This window comes from Mus caroli, unplaced genomic scaffold (assembly GCF_978045245.1).
Source record: "Mus caroli unplaced genomic scaffold, Mus_caroli_1 scaffold_3, whole genome shotgun sequence".
Taxonomy (NCBI): domain Eukaryota; kingdom Metazoa; phylum Chordata; class Mammalia; order Rodentia; family Muridae; genus Mus; species Mus caroli.
Window position 1 is genome coordinate 126,099,487 of NW_028227258.1, and position 21,265 is coordinate 126,120,751.

Sequence of the window (21,265 nt, forward strand, 5' to 3'; positions counted from 1 at the left end):
GACAGAAAGATTGTAAGAGCCAAGATAATTGGCACTCAGAGCAAAGCAGTACTAACCAGACACGGCAGGGTCATTGTAAGCATGAACTCACAGAGACGATGACTGCAAGCTCAAGGCCTGCACAAGATCTAGCCCAAGACCCAGTGTGGAAAGATGAAGTGTTAGCATTTCCCTCAGCTACATGGTCTGCCAGGATGTGAGCCAGTTACCTCCGCCCCTCCCCCACAGCCACGTCCAGCTCCAAGTCCGTACACACCATGATGGAATGAATGTATTCCTCAAACCATGAGCGAGCCAAAATGAATCCATTATTTCTGTATTCTCTTACAGTGACACAGAAAGTAACTAATATGATAATAGATAAATTAAAAAGAATACTTTTTTTTCAGTCCGAGTTAAAGTAAATTACTGAGAGAGTTCCTGAACAGTTAGAGCCTCACAGAAAAACCCTATGTCAAAACAACAAACTTTTTAAAGGACCATTGGTGTAATTTAGTCTTTGTGAATTATAAAATCTCTGTGTTTTCTTGTGAGGAATGCTTTCGGATGTGTCTATAATAAGTAGCAACAACAACAAAAAGTATGTATGCATAGTCTTCGGTGAAGGGTTACTATATCCACTGATATTTTAGCACAAAACCCAGAATGGGCACATTTATACCAGATTGTTAGTAAAGGATTTTCCCCTTTGTTTTAGTTACAGGAAGCACTGGACCAACACATAGAGCCCGCCCAATGCGCGGAGGAGATGCAGGACTGCATACAAAAGTACAGGGCTGCATGCAAATGACTTGAGTATTTACAAAGCAAATAAATAGTGTGGTATGAGAATTATACCAGTCATGACAGTTTAGGAGACTTATTCTTAATTTACTTGAAACACAATTTAGGCTTGGGGTACAGTTTAGTAGTATAATAATTTTTTGTAAACCTTATGTTTGCTTTATTATTCATAGCATAAAGCTGGGAATGATACATTTATTATTTTACTTTTTAAGAATTTAAATAATTATTTAAGATATGTGTTGACACATTACATGATGCTTTTTAAATTGGTGTGTGGAAGTAACTATTTTAAAATGTACATTATAGACTTGGACTTGAAAATCACAAGTTAAAAGAGACAGCAAGAAAGCAAGCAGAGAAAATTGAACAGTTAAAGAAAAATCTACTAAGTGAATTTAAGGTAAGTTGGTCTCTTATTTCTTGCAATAACGAAAAGAAAGTTTTACTTCTTTCATATGAGGAATGTTGGGTGCTGGAGACCAGCTCCAAGAGTGAGTTCAGAGGTCCGATGAGGAGATGCAGGGTCGGCGACTAATGTAAAGCAGGCGCACTCACACACATGTGGGGGATGAATGACACACGTGGGGGATGAATGAGCCTCCAGCGACTTTATTTTTCTCCCACAGTTTATAGTCCCCAGAAAAAGTATTTCAAGCAGTATCACAGTTACAATGTGTAATTCTGTTTTTCTTTACAATGAACATAAGAAAAAAAAACAAGCATGTTCCCCAAAACCATTACATGCTTAAACATTTCATGAATTACAGGTGAAAAACAAATTATTAGCAAGGACCCAGTACATGCATGTCTAAGCAACTTGTTACAGATTAGCAAAGTATAAGGAAGCAAGGTGTTTGTCTTGCAAGGTCTCTTACTGGCAGGCTGCAGTTTGCTGTTAGAAAGAAAGGCTAAATCATTTAAATATTTATCTCAAAAGGTAATCTTATAAAAAGTATTAAAAGAATCAAATCTAAACATATGTATTAGCCATTCCGACCTTAAATCCTCAGGGTGCATACTTATTCACCAACCATTTTTATTTTTATTATTAAATAATATCAGGAAGCCAAGGGCAAAAATGAATACCATAAATTAATCATTGCCTTTAATCACCAATCCATCTTTAGCAAGAAAGGCACACCAGCTAGCAATAACCGGGCTGCCATTGTTCTTGCCTCTGACCTAGGTGAGCCCCCTCCCTCATCTATCAAAACCGTGCCTTTCTGAACTTTACATTTCCCGGCAAGATTCTCCATAGCAAAGCTACTAACAAAAACACCTTTACCTAACTTTCTGACAATCTACATCTCTAAATTCTAAGGATGGTGGTTGAATCATTAATCTGTTCCAGCAGCAATACAGTAAAGATTAATGATTATTATTCTGAGTGCCAGTGACACTGCACAGTGAGGGGCTGGAAACCCCCTTAGAGTTTTCACACAGCTCATAGATTATGAGGGACATGATGACCCTGCAGACAATACCCCAAGCAGAGAGATACTCCACGAGCAGTATGAGGCCGTCAGGACTTGTAGTCCTTGGGCCTTTGCCTCTCCAAGGCACACCCACCCGGGTCATGCTAACCTGTGGGCTGCTCTCTGATGCATGTAATAGTTAAAAAACAAACAAACAAACAAACAAACAAACAAAAAAACCTATGCTATCCCGGCTACTCTGGAGCCGCAGTGGTCTTCCTGCTCCATTCCCGTGGTTTGCTTGCCACTGAACCTCTGTTTTCTCAGTCATCCAACCCCTGCGGTTAGCTGTCACAAATCCCCTAATCCACTAAAACCAAAACTCCAGAGGCTTGTAAATTATCAGTCAGATTTGTATCAGTAAATTCTCAACCCATGAAACGCCCACACGATGAACTCAGAGCCGATTGATATTAATACAAGCTGCCCACCTAGACTGATATAAACACAAGCTACGCTCCTAGATTGGACAAATTGCCCTACATTACTCTATTGCTCTTCTATGATGTCATAGCTACCTGTGACTACTTCAAGCCACGTGGATCCCTTTTATCCTCTTCCTCCATCTTTCTCTGTCCTTGCCTGTCTGTGTCTAGTCCTGTCTCTCTGAAACTCTTAGCCCCTCCTACCTTTTTCATTGCCCAATCACAGATTCTAGTCTTATATTTCACCTGCTCTCACCTGTGTATCAACGACAATCCACAGTTCTCCATGAATTCCAAAGCTGTGTGGTGTTCCTCTTTCATGGCTCTTGACAATTTTAGCTGGTGGGACCTTTTCATTGGTAAACATATTCTTGTTCATACCAGTACATTTGCTTATATTAGTAATACAAGTAGTTCTGTTTATAGAAGTTTGCTGCATGAAATTCTTGATACTTCACAAAATTACTGATCTGGGTAGTAAATTTTAAATAAAGGTGTTGTAAGAGTTTAAAACCAGTTTGTACGGCCTACATTCTTATCCACTCACCCACAGCACGGAAGAACAAGCAGGTGCCTTCTGTGCTTTGACTTTGTGAATAGTGCTGCTCTTACTAAATTGTTTACCTATTGTAAATAATGTGTGAGCTTTAGGTACAATGTACAAAAGGAATAAATTTTTTTATTAAGTAACTGTTATTGCTACTGCTGTTATGATTTCTGTGGCATGGAGATTGAACCCGGGACCTTACAGGTATAAAGCAAGCATTGTAGCACTGAGCCACACACCAAGCCTAAGCTGTGCATTCTAGGTGTGTGTCTGACTCTCTGGATTTTAAAACAACCTATAAAATGATAATAAAATAGTTATTTGATCTAGAATTTTGAATATCTATTTTTATCTAAGACTTTTTCAGTAAGATTTTGATAATGAATTTCGCATAACTTATACATCTAGTCAGGAATATATAAGTCATTATATAAGCATTTTCTCCCAGAGGATAGCGATTTGATCTTTGGATTTTAGAAAAGAATTTCTTATATTCATCTGTGATCATTAGGCAAACATTTAACTATTCAATCTCAGAAAAAAAAAGGTGTTGTTCATATGTCAATATAATCATGTATATTAAAACTCTATTTCCTAAAGAGACTGGATTCTATCATTCATGCTTTGACCTGTAGAACTTAAGATCCTAAGTCTGCAATACAAACACTAAATTGGACTGATGAAGTCTTGCTCCCACTAAGTGCTTTATTAGTCACAGTTACTATGTTGTTACAATTGCATTGTGAGGCCATAGTTTTCAATGTGGGGGTTGACACTCTCTCTGCTGCCATCCTGTGCACACAGAATTTACAAGCTGAAGAAATATCTGGGGTAAGAGGACCATGATAGAGCTAGAGTCATTAAAGAGCTAATGCACCAGGAATCCATAGCTGAGTCTAATTGAAGAAAGTGGGTCCCTGGAGGCACATGTATGCTCGGTCTCATCCCCGTTTCTCTGCTCCACGGCCACCATGGAGCAAGAAGTCTCCTCTGTAACATACTCCTGCTGCCGTGGTATTCTGACTCACTTCAGGCCTAAAATGAAAGGGTCAAGTGATTAAGGACTGACATCTTTGAAATCATGATCCAAAATAAATCTATGTCCTATTTCCCCCAACTAATTAATCAAGGGCAGGGAAACCTGACCAATAGAGTATCAGTGCCAAGAAGCAGAGTAATCGCTGTGTCAAACATCAAACCCTGTGGTTCTGAGGCCCTTGTGGAGAATTTGGAAATGATTTTTAAAATCAGCATATAGCATGCTTTAAGAGAGCTTTTGTGTGGGAGCTGAGAAGACCAGAATGTGGAGAGTGCATGAGGTTTCAAATAGAAAGAAGGATTCCATTGTGGCAGATCTCTGTGAGTTCAAGGCTAGCCTGCTCTACGTCGTGAGACAAGGCTACATAGTGAGATCATTTCAAATATATATGAGTCCATCTCAAATAAAAGAGTAATTTGATTTAAGGAGACTTGAAAAGTGAATACAACTGGACACACTTCTGACACAGACTGCCTGAGAGGTTGTTTCCCAGCATTCCCTGTGCAATGCTCAGTTTATAGCTAAGAGTTTGCATCCCAGAATCAAACTATTAAACAAAAGGCAGTTGGAACTCTTGGAGGTACACAAAATGCATTCATTTGCATTACAACAATAAAATGAGCCTTTAAGGGACAGAGAGATAATATTATGGTTTGAATAGATGGTATTCGCCACCACCGCCCCCAAAGCCTTGGAGGTTGAAGGCTTGTGCCCCAGCTGATGATTGGGTCATAGAGATGCTATAGTCAATGAAAAATGAATGCATTCGTGAATTCCTCGCTGAATATGGTAATATGCCTGTAAGTCAATGGGAAGGCACCTTTGAAACATGAATCTATCCTTGAATACTCCACTAACAGCTGTGCTGGATGGTCCATCTTATGGTTGGAAAGGTCTCATGTTCTCACTATATTTTTAAAACACATAATTTGACAATTTATTAAACATGACTTAGCTGAGAATAAGAGCCATAAGACATCCTCTTACATCAGTGTCATGCAGAAATATATTAATGGATCAGAAAAATGAAAGTCCAGTAATAGTACCCCAAGCCTATTAAATTTATTGAAAGTGATGAGGATTGTTTTACATTTCTCAAAAATTAGGAATGTTAACTAAAATAATTATCCACTTTGAACTCCTACCCAAAGGTCTAAGGCATCTTACATGTTCCAGTTGTTTTGTTCCCTTATATAACGACACCTCCCACTCAGTAACATCATCTCACCCCCCCCATTCAGTAACATCATCTCACCCCCCATTCAGTAACATCATCTCACCTCACATATCTGTGTCACTTTGATACATAAATCACCTCACAGTTCAGTTTCTCAAAGCCAACATTTTTTGTAATGGAGGCTTAACGTGACCAGCTCACTTAGCATCAACTTCAGTGACTTGAAACTAGGCACTAAAATAATGTGAAAGTTTGTTCATCCACATGTTTGGCAGTAGAATCTGACTAAGCCTTTGGCAGGGTTGCCTACATTAGGATTCATTGACTTGAGCTGCCTCACAATAATAATATCATGCTACTGAATTTAAGTCACTCTCATTCACAAATAAATATGGATCACATCTCTCATGGGAGATATCAGTTCTTTCTGAGACTCATTACATCTTAGATTTCAATTCAAATATTATCAAACATTTGCAGTTTGGGAAAAGAATTATTGACATTAGAATCCCTAGTTATAAGATTAACTAACAATTATTATTATTATTTTACATGTCTTATTTTCTTTCTTCTGGGAGCCAATTATCTGTAGGACCTATATAATGCCATATGATATCCTCATGTCTTCTTTAAAAGTGAAGATAGATACTATGAGAGGTGTATTTCTAAGGGGTGACAAAACTATAGAAAATAAAGCTTATGTAACAAAGGTGATAATCAATACTATGTTCTGTAACTCTTGGTGATATTTTCCTTGTTGTCTTTCTGAGTAGTGAAAACAACATTGTAAGGATCAAGTCGACTTGATACTTTGTTGCAACTAAAATTGTGTCAGATTTTGTTGCTTGTAGTCTGTTAGACTATTGTCCACTCACTTTCCTTAGCACCAAGGTATATTATTTTATGTCTACAGAGTGATGATCTTACTGAAAAACTGGAATCTGCATCTGACAAATATCTACACCTCTATGAACAAAATCAGCTGCTTCGGCGGGAGTTACTGTCTATGAGAACAACACAAAGGAAATGTGAAAAACTAAAGAAGCATAAAAAGAAGTTAGAACAGGAAGTAGTTAGCCTCAGAAGTCACATGAAAAGGAATATGATAGAGTGTGGCCAACTAGAACAGTATAAATGGGAAATCGAAGAGAAGACAAAGCAGGAATTGGTGGGAAAGTTAAAACAAGTCAACCTATTCTTGCAGGTTAATTATATGCAATATGTCTTTATTCTTTTCACTGCAAGTAATATTTTGTGTGTGCACATTTTATGTATGCTTCTACTTCTCGTGTTGCAAGCTGCTTTATAAACTTTTTTTTTAATTGTGAGAAAGGCCAGAGGTTAAGGGGGATCAGAATGGCACAGAGTCTTCCAGGCAGGACAAAACCACAGTGTTCATAAGTTCACAGCAGATGTGATAGCCCTCAGAAGACCTGGACAAGATCAAACCAGTCAACATTTTAACATGGCGTGGGAGGGAGTTCATGCCCCCCCTCCTAACTAAGAAGCTATGGACGCTGACAGCTTCTAGGGAGGGGAGAGGGTGTTTTTAATGGGTGTGGCTCCTAGAAAGTCAACCATGTTCAGTGGATGGCCCCACACCCGTGAGTATATGAACAGCACAAACTGGTACATTACGTTTTTTTTTATTTTAATGACAATGGGAAATTGGATGTAGGAGTTGAAGGGAGCAGAGGGGATGCACTTGATCAAAATGCATTCTAAGAAACTCTCAAAGAATAAGAGTGTTTTGTTAGCAATTTTGGAAGAAAAGTGATGCATGGTTTCCCTTGAAATAGTTCCATCAGTGTTTGTAAACTGATCATACAGAACTATTGTTCTTAGAAACATTTGATGTTTTAGACTAGCTGGCATAAAACCTGGCTTAGGAAAAAAGGGGAAAGCTATGGAACAAAAATTGCACTTTTAATTGTACTTAAGTTAACTTGTTCAATGTATTTAATTTAGAGTTGCTATTATTTTGTGACTTATCAGATTGTGTGAGTATCACCATGGAATAATGTTGATCTGAGGCCACAATTCATTGGCAGGGCATGTCCTCAGCACATGAGCTTCAGCACCACAAAAAAAAGGGGGGGTAACAACAACAACAAAAGAATGATTCTATTTTTAAATTCAAGTTTAACATAACTCACATCAAGGAAAAATACTTAGAATTTAAAATCATTTTACATATTTAAAATGCATCTGTGAAATAACTGGCCAAAACTAAAAGAAATGGGTGAATAACCATTACTTTAGCTACAGTTATTTTTAAACTATTTGTGTTTAATTTGCTGTAGACACAAGCAGCGTATGAAGACAAGCTAGAGAAGTTAAGACAGAAACAGAACGCTTCAGTGCGAACTCAGATGGAGCTCAGAATAAGGGACCTGGAGTCTGAATTCTCTAAGATGAAAAGTCAAGTTGATTGTAATCAAATAGAAATGGAAAACTATAAGCAGCTCTACCTAGCGGAAGTGAAAATTAGAAAATCATTGTCAAATAAATTAAGCAAGTAAGTCGGAACTGAGAGAAGATAAATTAGGCTCAGTGTTCTGTCCCCAGAACACAATTTTTACTAAAATGGGTTATGGCAATTGGTGTGAAAATCAACCATAGGATGTAAATTTGTAGGCTGGTGCTGACGCCCAGTCAGAGAGCTGGCCCACCCTCCACAAACTTACAAAGGAAAGGAGAATCGAATTTTTAAAAATAAAATCGACAACGTAACTTACCTTAAGGGGCTGGTGAGGTGGCCCCAGTGTCTAAGAGTGCATACTATTGAGCATCAAAGTTCAGTTCCCAGCGTCCACATCAGGCAGCTCAACCCCTGCAAGTCCAGCTCCAGGGGCTCTAGTACTTCAAGCTCTGCCAGCGCCTGCAACTGTGCGAGCACACGCATATTCCTCTTCTTAAAAATTTATTTTTAATCACTTCATCCATGTCAACTTCTATCTCCTCTTCTTTCTACAAAGCTTTTTACCCCTCTTTATGCTAGCCCATGGCTAACCTGGCATATTTCTAAAGTTCTGTATTTGATATAGTCTCATTACCCAATTTCTGCTTATCGTCCTCTCAAAAAGAAAGATTAAAAGGATTACTGTTGCAGTGGGCACAATCTAGTCCCTGGAAAATTAACTTCCCTTGTTTAGATTTTTTGTTGTTGTTACTACCACTTGAGGGTCCCCAGACACAGACTTTGCTTTACAGTTTTCTATTGTGCCTTAAAACAGAGTTTTGCCCCAGGAAAACATTAGCATAAGACTTACAGAAAGTATTCCTTGGAAAATGGTAAGACAGTTTCTGATTCAGTGTGCGTCTGAGTAGAAGACAGAAAGGGTGGAGCCCTTCTGCTCAATGGGGAATGTCATTAACTGGTTTACAATGTAGGTTGTTTAGGATCCACTCAGGAACATGAGGTATGAAGAATCTGTCTTTGCACTCTTCATAGAACAGATGAAAGACTGGCAGAGGTCAAAACCAAACTTCTCCTGGAGAGGAAACAGAACAGAGCTTCCCAATACAGCATGGTGGACAAAAGGCCTGCCTTGGAGCCCACTTGTCCTAGAGACAGTAATAAATTTTTCATTCCAAGAAGTTTCTCAGGCGAAATCATGCTTCCTAAGTCAGACCTCTGGCACTCAATTGAGACCATGGAAAATTGCAAGACCAAGGTTAGTTTTATCTTCCATCCTTTCCTTTGGATTCCATTCCGGGTGTAGCTCTTGTTAATTTCATGTAATGCGAGGTTATTTAGTTGACTTATACGTAATGAGTGAACAGTATAAGAATGTATGCTCATGGAGAAAGGAAATAGAAATTTTATAATTTCCAAGATTTACAAAATTCTCATTTACAAGCCATACTCATTTGTTGCCTTGATGTTTTAGATGTAACTGATCGGTGGACTTCCAGCTTCTTTAAAAGCTTATCAGCTTGCTACATTAGCTAACAGATGTGACTGCAGAAAACTAAAGGTTTAAGAAATGCTTTGGCTTTCCTTTTAATTTAATATATTAGTTTTAGAATGCTCTTTCCTAGCTGAGTGAAAAATATCATTAGAATTTTAATGTAATTGATTTGACTCAAGGTTTGCTTTCCAGAACATGGCCGAATTCACAATATTAACTCTGGTGTCCTATTAGTACTATGACCTCTCTCCACCCTTTATTCTCTTCATTAGTTGCATGCTTTGCTGCTTTAAACTGTCCGCAGAAAACTCTCCCATGCCCTCTTTCTTACCCACTCAACTTTGTGGGTGCCTCTCATTTTATTCAACCATCGAGCTCAGTTTTGGTGCCCATGAGTTCATGAATATGGAATGTGTGGAATCCATCCTTGGCAGCACTCTTAAAGAAAACTGTCTCCCTATCAACAGCTACCAATTGCAATAGGTTCTTTGATCGGACTGGTACTTCATGTCCATTGCCAATTGCCATGCTGATATTTCTTCTGGCTTGAGTTTATAGCTGGATCCTGTAGCTGTCATGGTCACTGTCAGTTCATATGTGCAGCTGGCTGCTTTGCCTGGGAAACCCTGATTCTTTGTATTCACTCACCTCCTCTTGCTTTTACATTCTTTATGCCCCTTCTGAAATGATCTCTTAGGGTACCATATAGGACTGAGCATTCTGCAGGCTTAGTCCCTGAACCTTGGCCATGTGTGTATGAGTCTGTGTGTAAATCCCTATCTATAGCAAATGAAAAGCTTTCCCATGAGGGTTGGGGAGATGCACTAATCTGTGAATATGATGGTAAGTCATTAGAAGTCAGTTTAACGTGGTATCCATTTACCAGATGAATAATAGTAGGTTCTCCCTGAGACCTAGGACCTGTCTGTCCAAAGGTTCTTGGCCCAGTAATGGTGGCAGGTATGGGTTTTATCTTATTTAACTGTACTTAAATCAAATCAGACAGTTGTTGGTTACCCCCATGGTGTTTATGACACTATTGCACCAGTTAACAATCTCTTGCTAGGACAATTGCTATCACATACCACAGGGTTGCTCAGCCAGGTAAAATTGATGATTATCTTCGTCCTCTACTACCACACATAGCTAGCATGCTCCAGCACTAGCACACATAGACAGCATGCTCCAGCACTAGCACACGTAACTAGCATGCTCCAGCACTAGCACACATAGATAGCATGCTCCAGCACTAGCGCACATAGCTAGCATGCTCCAGCACTAGCACACATAGCTAGCATGCTCCAGCACTATGCACACATAGATAGCATGCTCCAGCACTAGCACACATAGCTAGCATGCTCCAGCACTAGCACACATAGCTAGCATGCTCCAGCACTAGCACACATAGCTAGCATGCTCCAGCACTAGCACACATAGCTAGCATGCTCCAGCACTAGCACACATAGACAGCATGCTCCAGCACTAGAACACATAGATAGCATGCTCCAGCACTAGCACACATAGCTAGCATGCTCCAGCACTAGCACACATAGCTAGCATGCTCCAGCACTAGCACACATAGCTAGCATGCTCCAGCACTAGCACACATAGCTAGCATGCTCCAGCACTATGCACACATAGCTAGCATGCTCCAGCACTAGCACACATAGCTAGCATGCTCCAGCACTATGCACACATAGATAGCATGCTCCAGCACTAGCACACATAGATAGCATGCTCCAGCACTAGCACACATAGCTAGCATGCTCCAGCACTAGCACACATAGCTAGCATGCTCCAGCACTAGCACACATAGCTAGCATGCTCCAGCACTAGCACACATAGCTAGCATGCTCCAGCACTATGCACACATAGATAGCATGCTCCAGCACTAGCACACATAGCTAGCATGCTCCAGCACTAGCACACATAGCTAGCATGCTCCAGCACTAGCACACATAGCTAGCATGCTCCAGCACTAGCACACATAGCTAGCATGCTCCAGCACTAGCACACATAGCTAGCATGCTCCAGCACTAGCACACATAGCTAGCATGCTCCAGCACTAGCACACATAGCTAGCATGCTCCAGCACTAGCACACATAGCTAGCATGCTCCAGCACTAGCACACATAGCTAGCATGCTCCAGCACTAGCACACATAGCTAGCATGCTCCAGCACTAGCACACATAGCTAGCATGCTCCAGCACTAGCACACATAGCTAGCATGCTCCAGCACTAGCACACATAGCTAGAATGCTCCAGCACTAGCACACATAGCTAGCATGCTCCAGCACTATGCACACATAGCTAGCATGCTCCATCACTAGCACACATAGCTAGCATGCTCCAGCACTAGCACACATAGATAGCATGCTCGAGCACTAGCACACATAGCTAGCATGCTCCAGCACTATGCACACATAGCTAGCATGCTCCAGCACTAGCACACATAGCTAGCATGCTCCAGCACTAGCACACATAGATAGCATGCTCCAGCACTAGCACACATAGATAGCATGCTCCAGCACTAGCACACATAGATAGCATGCTCCAGCACTATGCACACATAGATAGCATGCTCCAGCACTAGCACACATAGCTAGCATGCTCCAGCACTAGCACACATAGCTAGCATGCTCCAGCACTAACACACATAGATAGCATGCTCCAGCACTAGCACACATAGCTAGCATGCTCCAGCACTATGCACACATAGATAGCATGCTCCAGCACTAGCACACATAGCTAGCATGCTCCAGCACTATGCACACATAGATAGCATGCTCCAGCACTAGCACACATAGCTAGCATGCTCCAGCACTAGCACACATAGATAGCATGCTCCAGCACTAGCACACATAGCTAGCATGCTCCAGCACTAGCACACATAGATAGCATGCTCCAGCACTAGCACACATAGATAGCATGCTCCAGCACTAGCACACATAGCTAGCATGCTCCAGCACTATGCACACATAGATAGCATGCTCCAGCACTAGCACACATAGCTAGCATGCTCCAGCACTATGCACACATAGATAGCATGCTCCAGCACTAGCACACATAGCTAGCATGCTCCAGCACTAGCACACATAGATAGCATGCTCCAGCATTAGCACACATAGCTAGCATGCTCCAGCACTAGCACACATAGACAGCATGCTCCAGCACTAGCACACATAGCTAGCATGCTCCAACACTAGCACACATAGCTAGCATGCTCCAGCACTAGCACACATAGACAGCATGCTCCAGCACTAGCACACATAGACAGCATGCTCCAGCACTAGCACACATAGCTAGCATGCTCCAGCACTAGCACACATAGCTAGCATGCTCCAGCACTAGCACACATAGACAGCATGCTCCAGCACTAGCACACATAGACAGCATGCTCCAGCACTAGCACACATAGCTAGCATGCTCCAGCACTAGCACACATAGCTAGCATGCTCCAGCACTAGCACACAAAGCTAGCATGCTCCAGCACTAGCACACATAGCTAGCATGCTCCAGCACTAGCACACATAGATAGCATGCTCCAGCACTAGCACACATAGATAGCATGCTCCAGCACTAGCACACATAGATAGCATGCTCCAGCACTAGCATATATAGCTAGCATGCTCCAGCACTAGCACACATAGCTAGCATGCTCCAGCACTAGCACACATAGATAGCATGCTCCAGCACTAGCACACATAGATAGCATGCTCCAGCACTAGCACACATAGCTAGCATGCTCCAGCACTAGCACACATAGACAGCATGCTCCAGCACTAGCACACATAGATAGCATGCTCCAGCACTAGCACACATAGCTAGCATGCTCCAGCACTAGCACACATAGCTAGCATGCTCCAGCACTAGCACACAAAGCTAGCATGCTCCAGCACTAGCACACATAGCTAGCATGCTCCAGCACTAGCACACATAGATAGCATGCTCCAGCACTAGCACACATAGATAGCATGCTCCAGCACTAGCACACATAGATAGCATGCTCCAGCACTAGCATATATAGCTAGCATGCTCCAGCACTAGCACACATAGCTAGCATGCTCCAGCACTAGCACACATAGATAGCATGCTCCAGCACTAGCACACATAGATAGCATGCTCCAGCACTAGCACACATAGCTAGCATGCTCCAGCACTATGCACAAATAGCTAGCATGCTCCAGCACTAGCACACATAGATAGCATGCTCCAGCACTAGCACACATAGCTAGCATGCTCCAGCACTAGCACACATAGCTAGCATGTTCCAGCACTATGCACACATAGATAGCATGCTCCAGCACTATGCACACATAGATAGCATGCTCCAGCACTAGCACACATAGCTAGCATGTTATAGAACAACTCCATATGTCTCTTTTCTGTACATGTACATTTATATTTTCCTAAGTATCTGCATTAGTAGACTTCAATAGGACTTTTTTTGAAATCTTGTGTTATTTATCCTTCCCAATTTTATTCTTTTACTCCACTCTCTGCCTCTCCACCAAAAATTAACCCCTCCTTGATCCATAATTCCTCCTTAGCGTTTCATACCCCTGCATTATATACCCCCTCTTTTGAAAGCCTCTCCATCGGCCCTATGTAATTTCCTCACCTCGATGGGTATTCCATATGAAACACATATGTTAAAATATTCAAGGAGACAACAACAAATGAGAAAACTAAACAAAATATGTGATGTTTATCTTTCTGGGGCTGGGTTGCTGTACTCCGGGTCAGCTCTACCCAATTACCTATAAAGTTCATTTGAAAAAAGAGTTGCATATAAGGAGCTGAAGGGGATTGCAACCCCATAGGAAGAACAACAATATCAATTAACCAGACCCCCTCAGAGTTCCCAGGGGCTAAACCACCAACCAAAGAGTACACATGGAGGGGGACCCATGGCTCCAGCTGCATATGTAGCCTTGTCTGACACCAAGCGGAAGGAAGGCTCTTGGTCCTGTGGAATTCTGATGCCCCAGCGTAGGGGGATGCTAGAGTGGTGATGTAGGAGTGGGTGGACAAGCATCCTCATAGAGGCAAAGGGGAGGGGTAACCGAGAAGGAGGATATTATTTGAAATGTAAACATACAAAACAATTAATAAAAATATTTTAATAGCTGATTAATTTATTTTAAAAAGCTTTTCTTAGTAGCTGATTGATATTGTGTAACTATATTACATATTTATTATCTATTCATCACCTGATGGGCACTAGGCTGTTTCTATATCCTAGCTATTGTGAACATAACAGCAGTGGACATGGACACACATGTATCTCTGCAGTGGTACACAGAGTCCTGTGAATGTATATCCAAGAATTGTAGAGCTGGGCCACGTGGCAGATGCATGTTCAACTTTTTTAAACAACCCCCATCTTAATTTTTATACTGACTGAAACACATTGCAATTCAACAAAAGTGAATAAGTGTATCTGTTTCCCTACACCCATGGCACTATTTATTAGCATTGGTTTCTGCCATCTTAACCATTCTGTTTGGGATAAAATTAAAATAATGAATGTAATTTTATTTTTATTTTACATTTCCCTGATAGATAACGATGGTGAATAGTTTAGAAGTGTTTCTCAGACATCTGTAGTGCATCTTTTGAGAAGCTGGGCTATAATTGTCTCTTTTTGTTTAGTCTTTGTCTAGTTTTGGTAGCAGTATGATGGAAATGTTTCTTTATTTACTACTTTATGGGATAATTTGAGGAATGTTGGTGTTAATGCTTCTTTGAAATCACAAGATGACAGGCATGGTGGCTGGAGCTGTAAGTTGAGAGTTCACATCCTTGAATTATAAGCAGAATGCAGAGACAGTGAACTAGGAATGGTGAGAGTCTTTGAAACGTCCACGTTCACCCCTGTGTCATACTTTCTCAGTAAAAGCATACCTCCTAAGCCTCCCTAAACCATGCCACCAAGGGGACCAAGCATTCACTGGCCTAAGACTATGAGGGACATCTCATTCAGACCATCACAAGGTGCAATAGTAGCACTTATGTCCAGGGAGCAACCAGTGGCCATCTAATCTGACTTTAAGGCTGACCAACTAGGAGAGAATTCACGCATGGCAGTGGAAATGTAGCTCACTTCCCAAGGTTGGTGAAGCCTACCAATACCACTTTGCCATATGTGTATAATTTCTAACTGTGTTCTAAATACTCACACCTCACACCACATCAAGACAAACAAACAAACAAAAAAACAAAAACAGAACCCTTGTTTTCATAGTACACAGAGACCCTTCAAGACACCCACAACAATCTTTCTGCCCACTCTTCTGTGATGTCCCCTTAGGTTTGGATGGTAGAGACTGTGTTGTAAGTCAGCTCTTCTCTACGTTTTACCATGTGTGTCTTAATTAAAGATGATGTTTTCCTTTTGTTTTTTAATAAACATTTTAAAATAAATAAATGGGTGAATACATACTGTAATTAAAATCTTTTAAAGACAAGGTTTTACTATATGATCCAATTGGCCTTTGTATTGCTATGTAGCCCAGGATGGCCTGGAATTTATGGCTTTTTCTTGCATCACCTTCTTTAAGCAGGGATTTCAGGCATGTGCTACCACAGTTTCCTAAGGCTGTATTTTAATGATATATAACACTCATCATAATGTCTCAATTGTCATCAAGTGATGAATGGGTAGTAAATATGTGGTATAGTTACACAATATTGATCAGCTACTAAGAAAAATAAAATCTATTAAAGATAAATTAATCAGCTATTAAAATTACATTTACTCGTATAATATATTTATAAATTCATATATTATAAATAATATCTGACTGATTTAAGATGCTTCAGGAATGGGAACAAAGTATAACCAGAGAATTAAGACAAGGGAGATGTCAAATTTTATTTGTTAAATTTGGGTTAATGAATTGATTACTGAAATAAATTATAAACATCTGATGATATTGCTTTCATTGGTAGTTTCTACATTTCTATTTGTTCTTACAAAATCAAGTGGAAGGTAGGAAAAGACAAGCATCCTTAGTGAAGAGTGTACTTATACACCATTTACTCCTGTCCTACCACTTAGAATTTTTGAGACCCTCTGTACCTTTTCTGGCTTACCACTTTCTTCACTCCGCAATCCTTATGAAACTGGCAGCCTGCATGCTGAAGCTCTCCTTAAAGCTCTGCATGTTATGGCTCTGCAATGCTGTAGCTCCTAAAAACCTAGGGATCACAGGCAACTAAGGAGTTCTGAGAGGTAGATACAGGCTCTCCCCTCAGCACACCAGTTGGTTATCCAGTACCAAGCGATCAGCCCTGAGAACATACTCACAAGCAACAGTAGAGAGACGGAGCAGGGTGTACTCATGCGTTTAGTAATATGTGTGTGTGTGTGTGTGTGTGTGTGTGTGTGTGTGTAGCAACAATTAGTGAAAAAGAGGCCATGGGTTTGAAAAAGGCTTGAGGAGGGACATATGAGGGGACTGAAGAGAGGAAAGGAAAGGAGAAATGATACAATTATATTATAATTTCAAAAAATTAAAAAAAAATTAAATATGAAAATGTAATGGCATGCTGACCTTCTGAGTTTAGGACCAAGAAACCAAGGTTTATTTACTAAAGTTTACCACCAAAAACAATGAACAAAACACACTTCATAAACTGTCACCTGGCAAGTGCTATTTCAAGTCTCCTAGGATGTATTTCCTTATGTGTTTAGCTCAGGGAAGGCTTGAGTTTCCTTATCCTGAGCTGAAAATACCCAAACTACCTTTATTTCAGACAGTAACTGAGACTTACCTCTGGACAAGAGCCCTCTTGTGCCTTTTGTACTCACTTGTAGCCAGCCCAGACTCTTCACAGTTCTCCACGAGCTCTTCCTCATGTCTCTGTTCTCATGTCTTTCATTCTGCTACTGGCTTTCTTAGTATCCGTCAACCATCAACTCCTCTTGCCTCCACCAAAAAGTCATACGGACACAGAAGGCATCTAAGTGCCTGCCTTCCTTTTGTCCCTGCGGTGCTCTGTCTTGTACCTGTCAACACAGCTGTGACTGTGTGGACACTGTCTATTCAGCTGTCCTTTTTATAGCATCATAGGATTTGGTTGTGGGGGAATGAAGTGTGTAAATCTCACATGTCATGACAGGGCTTGCCACAGCATGTGGCTAGTGAAGAATGTGAAGATGGGGAGAATCAAATAATCACACTGGCAATTAACTCAGTAACTACTACCAAATTATGTGTCATGGTTTGTACTGTGATGTTTTTAATTTTTTTTATTCCTGAGACTTTCTTACAGGTATACAAAAATATAATCTATAAATATATTCATATATATTATATAAGATATATATATATAATTTTCCCCTTCATCTTCTCTTATATTTCCTCCATGTCCCCCTCCCAACTTCATGCTTTGCCAGCTCTAGTTAGAGCTGCCATGTGTGCATAAGAATCCTGGTGGCTACATTCCCCAAAAAGAAGGATTGTTTTTGCTTCAGCAACTGTTGGTTGCCAAGAGCTCCTCAATAAGAGGGGGAGCCTGGAATTCATTAGCCCATCTGCGCCAGATGTTGATCTTGTGTAGGTCGTGAACTCATCAGCTGTGAGTTCATGAGTATGATAGGCATTTCATGTCCAGACAACAGCATTCCCCCTCCCTCCCTCCCTCCCTCCCCTCTTCTTATTGTGTTCTCTACACCCTTTTTCCTCATGGTTCCCTGAGTCTTGGGTGGTCGAGAGTTGTCCTGCTCGGGGCTGGCACTCAGTCTCTTGTTCTTAGGCTTCTGACCAGTTGTGCATCTGTCTCTCATCTCTCCATTGACTGCTGTCCAACGCAGAAAGAAGCTTCTTGGATGGACGCTGAGACGAGCCCAGGTCCACAGGTACAAACACAATTATTTAACTGACACCATGAGCACTAGCCAAATGCCAAGAGTGGGTTTTACCCTCCAGCCTATGACCTACCTACCCAGCTGTGCTGGAGTTTTTTGTCAACTTGATAAAAGGTATCATCACAGAGGAGGGAGCCTCAATTGATAAAATGTCAGGAGCCATCATAGGAGAAGCTAAAAGCCAGCAGGTGATCTTCCTGAGATGGGTTTGCCTTGGATTAAGAGCTCCGATGGCTCTGATAGGCAAGGCCTAGGAGAAATCCATTTGAGGAAAGATTCCTGCTATTAATATGCTTTTCCTGTTATTATAGGAATAATATTATTATCCTCCTATTAATATGCTTATCCTGTTATATATATAAAACTATCACTAGGTATTAGCCCACCCTTTTGAGCAGATCTCTGCAGACCTATGAAGATGTACTATCTTGTAGTGATGCTATATAGACAAATAGATAACAATTCTATAGAATTCCTGATTTGATTCAAATAATTTTATGAAGAAAGTTTTTATTAGATATTTATTTACATTTAAAATGTTATCCCCTTTCCTGATCCCACCCCCAGTAACCACCCAATCCCATCCCCCCTCCTTCTGCTTCTATGAGGGTATGCCCCACTCACTCCTGCCTCCCCACCCTCACATTCCCCCACACTGGGGCATCGAGCCTCCACGGAACTAAGGGCCTCTTCTCCCATTGAAGACTGACTAAGTCATCCTCTGCTACAAATGCAGTTGTAGCCATGGGTCCCTCCATGCATACTCTTTGGTTGGTAATTTAGTCCCTGGGAGCTCTGATTGGTTGATATTGTTGCTCCTCCTATGGGGCTGCAAACCCCTTCAGTTCCTTCAGTCCTTTCTCTAACTCCTCCATTCGAGACCCTGAAAGTTTTTAGAGATGGTCTTAGTCCCTAGAAAGGATGTAATAAAGTTAGAACAAGAATAGTATATGCCCACTTCTCAGAATAGTAAGTAAAGACTGCATAATAAAAAATACAATGAGATTTCATAATCACACTAGTAAGAGAAATAGACTCAGGACAATTTTGTGTTCAAAGAAAAACATTTAGGTCCAAGGATAAATTCACAGGTGTGCACTATGATAAGGCAAGGCCATGTAAAAACTGTTGCTTTGAACTTTTAATGAGTATATTATGATGAAACACTGCTTTAAACAATATCAGCATCCTTCTGTAACTCCCGTTTTATATAACATTTTATCTCTGAGGTAATTTTTTAAAAAACTTTTTGTCTAAGAAGGTATAAAAAGACCAGAGAAAAGAAATAAAGTTGTCAGCTGTTGGTGGAATGGTTTGGCTTGGGGAGCTTTGCCCCATCCATCCATCCATCTATCCATCCATCCATCCATCTATCCATCCATCTATCTATCCATCCATCCATCCATCCATCCATCCATCCATCCATCCATCCACATGTGTCCGTTTGTTTGTCCAGATGTTTGTGTGTACAGTATATGTGTCTATGTGTAAGCATGCATGAATACTTGTGCAGTTGATTGTGACAGACAGTGGAGACAGGACAGAGTGAGGGTGTATGAATGATTAAATGTATATGTGTCTGTGCGTATTTGCCTGTATACCACATCTTAATTCTTTTCCATTCCTTCTTCTCTGGTTCACAAAGAGTTAACCAGCCAGGCCAGCTGAAGGGCTTCTGGCTGCCTGGCCAGAAAAGGAAGTACTAGCCATAAATCCTTTCACTTAATTCCCTGTTGCTAAACAGTATGTGTGAATTGCCAAATATTAGCACTTATTAAAGCACAAGTAATAGAGTTGAGCTTTTAGCATTTAATGAAGCACAGAACAGTAAGAAAGAGTTAAGTTTCTCCACTGTTTATTTAAGCATAAAGAGTTAAATAAAGCACAGAGAGTTATAATGTTTAAGAAAGCACAGAGTTAAAAAGGGAAAAAAAAAAAAAGCCTGTGTTTTTAAACCATAGAGTAAGCAAGAACATTTTTAAAAGCTTTTAGAAGTTATCAGCAAGCATTCAGTATAGTTAGAGAGCTAGAGGGCCAGAGACCATTAGTCTTTAAAGCAATGTTTGACACTGTGTCCCTCTTCAAGCCCATTCAAGGCCAGGCAGGTTTCCAGCAACAAAATGCCTCCATAATATTGCACTGTAAGTAAGGTAGGACATTTTTTTTTTCAGTTAGTGATGGATGGGGGAGTGATTGATCCACTACCCAGCCAATCAATTGCGGATAGTGTCAGTCCCAGACTGGTAGTCCTCACTTCTATAAGAAAGCATGCTAAGCAACCCACAAGGAATAAGCCAGTAAGCAGCACCCCTCCATGACTCCTGCCTCCAGGTCCTAGCCCTGCCCGAGTTCCTGTCCTTACCTCCTTCCGTTTTAAAACAGTGATGAGAAGTATAAGCCAAATAAACCCTTTCCCTTCCAAAGTTGCTTTGGTCATGACGTTTCATGTTTCAGCACTAGTAACCCTAACTTAGATACCAGCCACAGGCTTTTGACCAGGATTATAGTACCAGGAACCCAGTTTCCTCCTATGGACAGACCTCAAATCCAATCAGAAAGCAGGCATGTCACTATCGCACCAGTGGGACATGTTAGGTCCATCTTCATTAACACTGATGAATTCTTTTAATGTTTTAAAACTAACTCATTGTCAATTCACTATAAAGTCTTTAACACAGAGAATGTTTTCTTTGCAGCTCCTGATGAATCTGAATCTGGACTCTGTAGAGTTCTCCTCTAGAGTTTACTCATCTATGAAGCTAGAGTCTTCCTAGACAATCTATCGGAAGAACATATAGAGATTTTAATATGAATATATATATATGTGTGTGTGTGTGTGTGTAACTTGAAATATAAAATTTGCTTTAATATGTTACTTGGCTATTCATAAAATTTTTTGATTATTTTCCAATATATAGGTTAAACATTAAAGAATATTTTTGTATCAGAGATTAGTAGTAAAAATTTAATATTTTAAACTATATTTGGATCTGTATTTTTAAGTAAATATCACAAGTAAACACATT

The 21,265-nt window shown here is 40.5% G+C and overlaps 1 protein-coding gene across 1 annotated transcript in view; it reads left to right on the forward strand.

Annotated features, from left to right (window-relative positions):
* Positions 1 to 21,013, forward strand: part of LOC110291114 (ankyrin repeat domain-containing protein 26-like) — a 47,896-nt gene extending 26,883 nt beyond the window's left edge. The window contains exons 6-12 of the mRNA XM_021158070.2: positions 698 to 768; positions 1,093 to 1,186; positions 6,363 to 6,653; positions 7,753 to 7,967; positions 8,904 to 9,126; positions 18,186 to 18,230; positions 20,936 to 21,013. Of these exons, the coding sequence (XP_021013729.1) occupies positions 698 to 768; positions 1,093 to 1,186; positions 6,363 to 6,653; positions 7,753 to 7,967; positions 8,904 to 9,126; positions 18,186 to 18,230; positions 20,936 to 21,013 (1,017 nt within the window). The remainder of the gene's footprint in view (positions 1 to 697; positions 769 to 1,092; positions 1,187 to 6,362; positions 6,654 to 7,752; positions 7,968 to 8,903; positions 9,127 to 18,185; positions 18,231 to 20,935) is intronic.
* Positions 21,014 to 21,265: the final 252 nt, after the last annotated feature.